At 52.4% G+C, this 8,337-nt stretch overlaps 1 protein-coding gene and 1 pseudogene across 2 annotated transcripts in view; both read right to left on the bottom strand.

Moving 5' to 3' along the window:
- RPTOR (regulatory associated protein of MTOR complex 1) overlaps positions 1-8,337 on the bottom strand; it is a 424,190-nt gene that overhangs the window by 21,144 nt on the left and 394,709 nt on the right. Inside the window, exon 26 of the mRNA XM_017879553.1 lies at positions 2,660-2,765. Coding sequence (XP_017735042.1) covers positions 2,660-2,765 — 106 coding nt within the window. The remainder of the gene's footprint in view (positions 1-2,659; positions 2,766-8,337) is intronic.
- LOC108534139 (60S ribosomal protein L35a pseudogene) lies at positions 7,302-7,729 on the bottom strand (annotated as a pseudogene). The gene has a single exon (XR_001886893.1). The product of XR_001886893.1 is annotated as a 60S ribosomal protein L35a pseudogene (transcript).

Genomic DNA, 8,337 nt, shown 5'->3' on the forward strand with positions numbered 1-8,337 from the left:
CAGCTGCAGGGATATTTGGACGGAGTTTGGGCATAATCTAAGCACTGAAAGACAAAGGGAAACCCCACCCAACCTGTGCGTTCGGTACGTTTGAAAATCAGTGCGTGACGGCCAAGGTCGTGAATGTCGCCCAGGAGAAGGCTGAAGAGCCGGGCAGGGGCCTGTGTGGCACAGGGCTTTCCCAATCCCACCTCTTGGGCAACGCCGACTTCTCTGGTTCTCGTCCATCCACAGGCATCAGTTTCTCCTTTTTCTTTTTTTCTTTTTCTTTTTGAGACGGAGTCTCACTCTGTCCCCCAGGCTGGAGTGCAGTGGCACGATCTCGGCTCAATGCAAGCTCTGCCTCCCGGGATCACGTCATTCTCCTGCCTCAGCCTCCTGAGTAGCTGGGACTACAGGCGCCGCCACCTTGCCCGGCTAATTTTTTTTGTATTTTTAGTAGAGATGAGGTTTCACCGCGGTCTTGATCTCCTGACCTTGTGATCTGCCCGCCTCGGCCTCCCAAAGTGCTGGGATTACAGGTGTGAGCCACCGCGCCCGGCCAGTTTCTCCTTTTTCTTAATGCTCACGTCTTTCCCAGCACACAGTTGGCTGTTAAATGAAAATAAACACCTGCACTGAATCTGAATTCCGAGGACAGAGGACCGGGAGGAGGGCGCGGCCTCACTCCTCAGTGGCTCCCGGCACTACGCCTGCTGGCACCATCCCGTGTCTTCAGGCCTCATTTGCTGGTGTTTCCAGCGGCTCACAGCTCCTCCTTTGTGTGTCTGGACAATCTCTCTCCCTTTTTTCACAAAAAGAACTCTCAATTCTGGTTCACAAAGATACTCTTTTTTTTTTTGTCTAGAAACCTCCGTTTTGGGTCTTGAATGCCAGCTGTTTCACACCCTGCTCAATTCTGACCACAGGCTCCAGGCCAGAGCACCACCTTGGCCGTCAGGGGCCAGCTCATCTTCCGATGTTGAACTGTGTGAGCCAGACTCAGCTCCCAAGCCTGTCTCAGGCAGCAGGCAGCCCCCGTGTGCTGGCCATCCCAGCTGGCAGGCTGGGGGGTCCTAGAGACCCGCTAACCTCCAGGAAAATGGCCTCCTGTCACCACCACCTGGAGATGGCTCATCCAGCAGGGTGGTCTGTTCTCTCTGCTGGAGAAAGCCACCCTGGCTGCAAGGTTCAGTGGCGGCTGCTGGGGCGGCATGCACCGGATGGCAACATGGGATGTTTAAACCTGGTCTGCCGCCAGCTCTTCAGATACACAGAGGGCTACAACCAACCACAATTAGTGTTCGGCACAACAGCCACCGTCGGTGTTAATGCGAGACGAACCCCAGGCCTTTACAGGGAGAGCTGTATGGGAACGGCTTCAGAAAGCTGCTGGTACCAAAAGTCAGCAGTCTCTTTGGCGCTCAGCAGAGCAGAGGTGTGAGCCAGCCTGGGCATGCTCGCTGAGGACGAGCTCACGGCGCCCGTGCTGCCTGCAGGCAGGGCCTGGACAGAGTGGGCAGGTCCCTCAGCTTTGGCAGGAGTGACGGTATCTGTCTTACAGGTCACCAACCCCAACTTCAGAAAGTAACCCCAAATAATCTTCAGACTTTTACAGGACAGAGACGCAAAGTCAGAACAATAAACCCGCACACTGGGGTCAGAGTCCTCGATTCTTGATGGGGGTGATTTGGTTGGCGGCAGTTTGAGGTCCCCCAGCCAGAGCTGGCTCCGTGGTGGGAGCCCATGGCCGCAGGGGCAGGGGAGGAATGCGGAGACACCACGGCTGCTCTGTGCCCTCAGTGTCCTCAGTGGGGCCACAGGGCTGGGCCTGGGCCCCTGTACACTCCTGGATTCTGGGGAGAGGCCAGGGTCCCTGGGATGGGGCTGCCTGACACCCTCATTGCTGTGCTGACTCTCAGGGCCTCCCTGCTCCCCACACAGTCTCTGCCACCGAGTCGCCTGCAGCCCGGATCTCTTCCGCAAGGAGCCCCCTCTGCGGTCTGCAGCAGCACACACTGCTCTCCTGGGCTGCTCCCTGCCCCTCCACTCTGGGTGCAGCTGGGAGAGCAAACGATGGGGCAGGTGAAGGGGGCATTGGCATCTGGTGGCAAATCTGGGAGAAGGTTTAGGAAAATCATGACTGAAGTGTTGGGTGACAGAGCTAGCCACCATTTCGGGGACAAGGTGGAGGCCACGGCTGAGGACACCAGGGCCTGGCATTTCCAGGGAAGGACACGCCATCTGCAGGGCCTGGCACAAAGACACCTGTCCGGGTGGGCAGATATGGGCTCTCAGGGGCCTTCCCTTCTGGAAACATCAACGTGCAAAGTTCCGTTTCCATGAGTTCCAGCTGTGCTGAGAATCCTGCAGGCTAGGGGCTGCCCTTGCGGGGGAAGAGGCAGGGTCCTGGGACAGCCCTCTCCCCAGGCGGTGGCTGGGCTCCCACCCCGCCCCGCCCCACACTCTGGGCTGCAGAACCCTGAGTGGCAGCAGCTTCATCTCCACCAGCCTTGATGTGCTTATCTGCAAGGGAGACGGGGTGCAGGGGCGGGCCTGTTGTGGACAGTGGATGGCTGGAGAAGGTTGTGCGTGGGCTGCAGGGGGCCTGCTCACAGGGGCCCTCCCCCAGCCCCTACCCTTGGCATGAGCCCCCGGCTGGCTGTGTGGGTGCCCTTACCCTTCTGGATGACTTGCTGGGCCTGCCTCCTGACGCGGCTGTTTCGCAGGAACCGCCACTCCCGCTCCTTGCGGATCTGACTCTCCAGGTCATGCTCTTCCGGGATCTTCAACAACAGAAAACACCCAGTTAAGCCCAGCGATGAAATAGGGTCGTCTCTCGGTATCAGTGGGGTACAGGTTCCAGGACCCCTCGGACAGCAGAACCTGTGTGGCTCAGTCCCCGATGTGAAAGGGTGTGGCACCTGTGTATAAGCAGCACGTGTCCTCCGGCACACCTCAAACCTGAGCTAGCTTGCTCACCATACCTGATACAGCGTCAATGCTGTGTAGATAGCTGCTATGCTGTATTTTCAAAATTTGGATTGTGTTTTGTTGTATTATTTTACATTTATTTTTGTTATTTAAATTTGTTTTTTTATCCAAAATTGGTTGAATCTGTGGATGCAGCTCCTGTGGACATGGAGGGCTTGGCTGTAGTTATTTTCAGATAAAGGCACCTCTTTCTCAAAGGCTGAAGGCTTTGGGCTTCTCGTCTGGCGGCACACCCGAGGCACGGGCTGTTGGTAGGTCCCACATCTGCTACAAAACACATTGCTGGTCCCCTCCCCGGAGCTGGGAGAGGTGCTCTCCACACCTGTGTTCGCTAGTGTGGGGGCTCTGAGACCCCTGAGTGAGTGGCCTGTAGGTGAGGCTGACAGGTTGATGGGAAGCAGGGCCTTGGGAAATGCCTCCACAGGGAATGGGGGGTACTGAGGTCAGCACTGAGCAGCAGGGCAGGGGGGCACCGAAGTGCCACTTCAAACACTGAAAACACAATCAGGAGGCAGGTGTGCTGGAGGAGACACTGCCTTTATTCTCTCTCTAATGCCAAAGGGAACCAGGCAGCTGGCTGGAAGATGAGGGAGGTTATGAGACAGGAGGAAGACAGCCTCATGAGAGGAGAGGCCGGGCCCTGAGAGGGTGCGGGACCTTCCTGGGCAGCAGAGGGGGTGCCGCTGGGCTCCCAATGGTAGAAGAGCTAGGAGGGTGCTGAGCTGCAAGTCTGGCTGGGGTTAAACTAACTCGTGAGAACTTTAGTGCCCTTCCCTAACAAGACAGCTTCAGAAAGACCAAGTTAATTTTCACTTGAAATTTGCAGACGCTGGACATGCTGCTGTCCTCTCTTCCCTGAGCAAAGGTCCTTGCTTCAGGACCTGCGTGTGCGTGCCTGTGTGTGCATGTGCACATGTGCATGTGCGTGCCTGTGTGCGCGTGTGCATGTGTGCGTGTGCGTGCATGTGTCTCTGTGTGTGCGTGTGCATGTGTGCGTGTGCGTGCATATGTCTCTTTGTGTGCACGCATATGTGGGTTGGGGTGTGCACGTTCAGCGTCTAGGAGAGGTCCATACTTCGCAAATACTAACTAGGATTTAATCGACTTCACGCAGGAGGATGGCCACTTGTTTGTGTAACACAGATGCATTTCCTTAAGCATACATTGACCGTTCCGTCAATCTGGCTGAGTCTGTTCCTTGCTAAGAAACTAAGACTTGTGAAGACCCAAAATACAAAAGAAATGAAATAAACAAGATAAGAACCCTAGTTCCTTTTGGCTAAAAACAACTCTGTCTCGACAAAGGAAAAAGCCTGCATTAGTTATTAAAAAGTCGCTTTCTCTAATAGAAGAAATGGGAATAAAGACTATAGCGCCTGGCCATGTTTGTGTCCCTGCACATCAATGTGGCAAGAAAATGGTTTCTCCATGTGGAGTTTCAGGCGGTCATTGTAGGTGGTTATTTTTTTTTTTTTTTTGAGACGGAGTCTCGCTCTGTCGCCCGGGCTGGAGTGCAGTGGCCGGATCTCAGCTCACTGCAAGCTCTGCCTCCCGGGTTTACGCCATTCTCCTGCCTCAGCCTCCCGAGTAGCTGGGACTACAGGCGCCCCCCACCTCGCCCGGCTAGATTTTGTATTTTTTTAGTAGAGACGGGGTTTCACCATGTTAGCCAGGATGGTCTCGATCTCCTGACCTCGTGATCCGCCCGTCTCGGCCTCCCAAAGTGCTGGGATTACAGGCTTGAGCCACCGCGCCCGGCCGTAGGTGGTTATTATGTGCAAATGTTTACACAGCATTCTTTGTGTCTCCTCCTGCAATGCTTTGTGTCAGCTCTGATTACAAAACAGAAACAGGCAGACCCCAAACCTTGCGTCTGACCCTGTGCTCACGGATGGCTGTGGCTCAGTTCCTAGCATTTTACCGCTCTGCTTCCTTCTTTTTCTTCTTAAAAGTCAAAAACCACACTTGACAAAGCAGCCACAACACAGCAAAAAAGACATCCAAACCCGGAAACAATAACCACAAAAGGTGTCAAATGGCTCCCTCCGCACATTTTCTGGTTTAGAAATAACCCCGCAATGGCAAATGGGATAGATTGTGGATTCTTAACAGCCGGTTTCACTTTATGACAATCTTGAGCTTATTAGAAAAGAAGTGACAAATGACCAATAACATAGACCAGTAACAAGACAAAACCCACGGCCGAAATACTCAAAGCTGTGCAGGAACAGAGATATTGCACTTTAATGAGACTCGGGCTTGTCTGGGAATAAATTAGAGGAAGAGTCTCAAAGGCACTTGCGAGCGGGAAGGGAGAGGAGCCCGATGGGAATTCCAGGCCCTTGGCCCGGCACTCCTCGGCCCTGGGTCTGAGCTCGGGCAAAGAATCCAGACACCGGGGGCAGACATGGGGCAGCGTCAGAGCCTCAGCCTCAAAGACAACAAAGACGAAGACCGCAAGGTCGAGAGGGGCCCATGCCAGAACAGGGAGGGCACCAGGATGCCTGGAGACAGGAGCTGAGGGGTTTCAGGCGGACTGGCATTTCTCCTGTTGCCATGGCACTGCAAGGGCCCCCTCCCAGCCCAGGAGCTCTGCCTCTAGGGGCAGTGGCTGCCACTTCCCTAGTCTGAGCTCAAGGAGAGAGCCCACAGCCTTCCCTCACAGCCCTTGCTGGGCTGGGAAGAGACTTTCTGAACGGGAACTCGGTTCTGACACCACCCCCAGTGTCTGTGTCAGGACAACCAGCTATGACCACGAGGGTCACAGGACCAGCAGAAGTGGAGGTGTGGTGTAGGGCAGGAGGCAGAGTGGTGGATGGAGAGGCCAAGGAAAGGCAGAGATGCCCTGGAAGACGCGGGCACCCTCCCTGGGAAGCCAGGATGTGACCGCCGCTCAGCACAGAGGCAGCAAATGACACTGCAGCTCTTCATCATCAGCCTGTCACCTCCTCTCCACCTGTTTCTCTTCAGGCTGAATAAAAGCTTTTCAGTAAACAAGGGCCCAGGCCGAGTGCAGGCTTAGCCTCCCTGTAAACAGAGCTCCTGGGGGCTGTGGGTGCCGCTGATCCTGTTACATGATGAGGATCTTGACACTCCTGTTCCTCACACCTCTTGGCTTCCACTCAGATAGAAACCAATTAAGATTCTGAAGCCTCCCACAGAAGCGTCAGCTGAAAGCCAATGAAACACAGCTCCTTTCCTGTTGCAAAGAAAAACCTGGGGCTCAGGAACAAAGGGAGATTAGAGGGTCCCCAGAAGACGGGAAAGCAGCAGTTTGGGGCAGTTTTGGGGTAAATCCTTATCTGTGGAATCTGGGAGCCCTAGGGCTGAGTCTTATTTTCAATCTCTCTGAATTTAGAAAGTTCAGGGTGCTGGGGATACAATTCAAAACAGGTACATGACTATCAAGATTGAGAGAGACTTGGGTGAAGGCAAAAGGGGAGAGGAACCCACGGGAAAAGATTGCTAACACATTAAACGCTTACGCTCCGAGCTCCCTCCCTCTCCACCCACTTAGCTTCTGATTACCTGAAGTAAGGGCAAATTTGCCTCTGTGATGTGCTTTTCCCCTTGACGCTTTTCATGATTTTTCCCACTGTTTAGCAACAAACTATTCCCCTCCCCACTGAACAATAAAGTCCCCCTTCGTGAACAGAGGCAGCAGAGGAGGTGGAGGAGGAGGAGGTAGTGGTGTGCATCGTGAGTCCACAGGCAACAGCGCTGATTTGATTCTGCCAATGTCTCGTGTGCATTACATCCAAGGACACAGCCTTGGCGTTACCACAAATCGCCAAGCTATGGAGCAGGGAGAAGCTCTGGATGAAGCTGGGAGCTTGCTGCGCGCATTGACTCCAAAATACGCATTTACATCATCTTTCATGTGACTTCAGCACAAGAGGGAAAACAGTCTCTTCTCCCCGTAACATGAGGTTGATGGAGATGTAATTCACGTACAGTGAATTTCACCCTCTTTAGGTACAGGCAGAGTTTTGACAAATGTTTATGGTCATATGACCACCCCTCAATCAAGATATAGAACAGTTCCATACAGTTTTGCCTTTCCTGGAATGTTATATAAATGGATCGTACAGGATGTGGTCTTTTGAGCAGCTTCTTCCATTTAGCATGATATACTTGAGATTCATCTGTGCCGCTGCATTTATCAATAGCTCACATTTTTTCTGACGCCTCCTTCACTATACGGTGACATCAGCTTCCCTCTTTACCAGGTGAAGCAAACCTGGGTTGTTTCCAGTTTTTGGTAACTATGGATACAGTCACTATAAATACTCACATACAGGTTTCTTTTTTTTTTTTTTTACAAGAACACAAATCCACGTTTATTTATTGATTTTTCGTTAGTTTAAATCCTTGAGGGGTACAGCATCACTCGGATTCTGTGCCCAATGGCCTTCGCAGGAAGATTGCTTGGGAATTTGGCACGAACCATGCCACTGTTTCCGTGGGCCCGAGTTACCTTTCCCCAGATGACTCTGGTTTTACTTGGTTTGCCGCCTGGAATCACTGTGTTGTTCTTTGCTTTGTATACATAAGCGCATCTCTTGCCCAGATAGAATTCTGTTTCATCTCGGGCATAAACACCTTCAATTTTAAGAAGAGCTGTGTGCTCCCTTTGGTTCCGGAGACCCCGCTTATAGCCGGCAAAAATGGCCTTGGACCACAGCCTTCCAGACATAGTTCCTTTTAGAAGTCCCGTTCCCAGCAGGCCTCCACAGGAGCCAAGATGGCGGGAAGAGAAACTTCATACAGGTTTCTGAATGAACATGTTTTCACCTCTCTTGGTGAATATCCAGGAGTAGAATGGTTGGGTTGTATGGCAGGTGTATGTTTAACTTTGTAAGAAACCGACAAACTTTTCCAAGGTGTCTGTAGTATCTTGTAGTTGCAGTAGCCAAGAATGAGGGTTTTTTTCAGATGCTTTGTGTCCTTTGCCAGCACTTGGTAGATTTCAAGATCCGAGACATTCTAACAGGTGTGTAGCGGGATCTCGCGGCAGGGGTCCGTACTTTCCCGTGATTAAGATCCTTAACAATGAGCATCGTTCCATGTCCTTATTTGCAACCTGTGTATCTTCTTTGATGAGGTGTCTGTGCAAATCTTCCGCCATTGTTTTTTAATTGGGTTGCTTATTTCCCTATTATGGAATTTTGAGTGTTTTTTATGTGTAACAGCCGCAAGATCTTTATCTTATGTGTTTTATAATTTTCTTTCAGTCTGTGACTTGTCTTTTCATTTTCTTAACTGTCTTTAAAAATAAGTTTTTGGCCAGGCGCGGTGGCTCACGCCTGTAATCCCAGCACTTTGGGAGGCCGAGGTGGGCGGATCACGAGGTCAGGAGATCCA

This window comes from Rhinopithecus bieti, unplaced genomic scaffold, assembly GCF_001698545.2.
Source record: "Rhinopithecus bieti isolate Rb0 unplaced genomic scaffold, ASM169854v2 scaffold_9899, whole genome shotgun sequence".
Classification (NCBI taxonomy): Eukaryota; Metazoa; Chordata; class Mammalia; order Primates; family Cercopithecidae; genus Rhinopithecus; species Rhinopithecus bieti.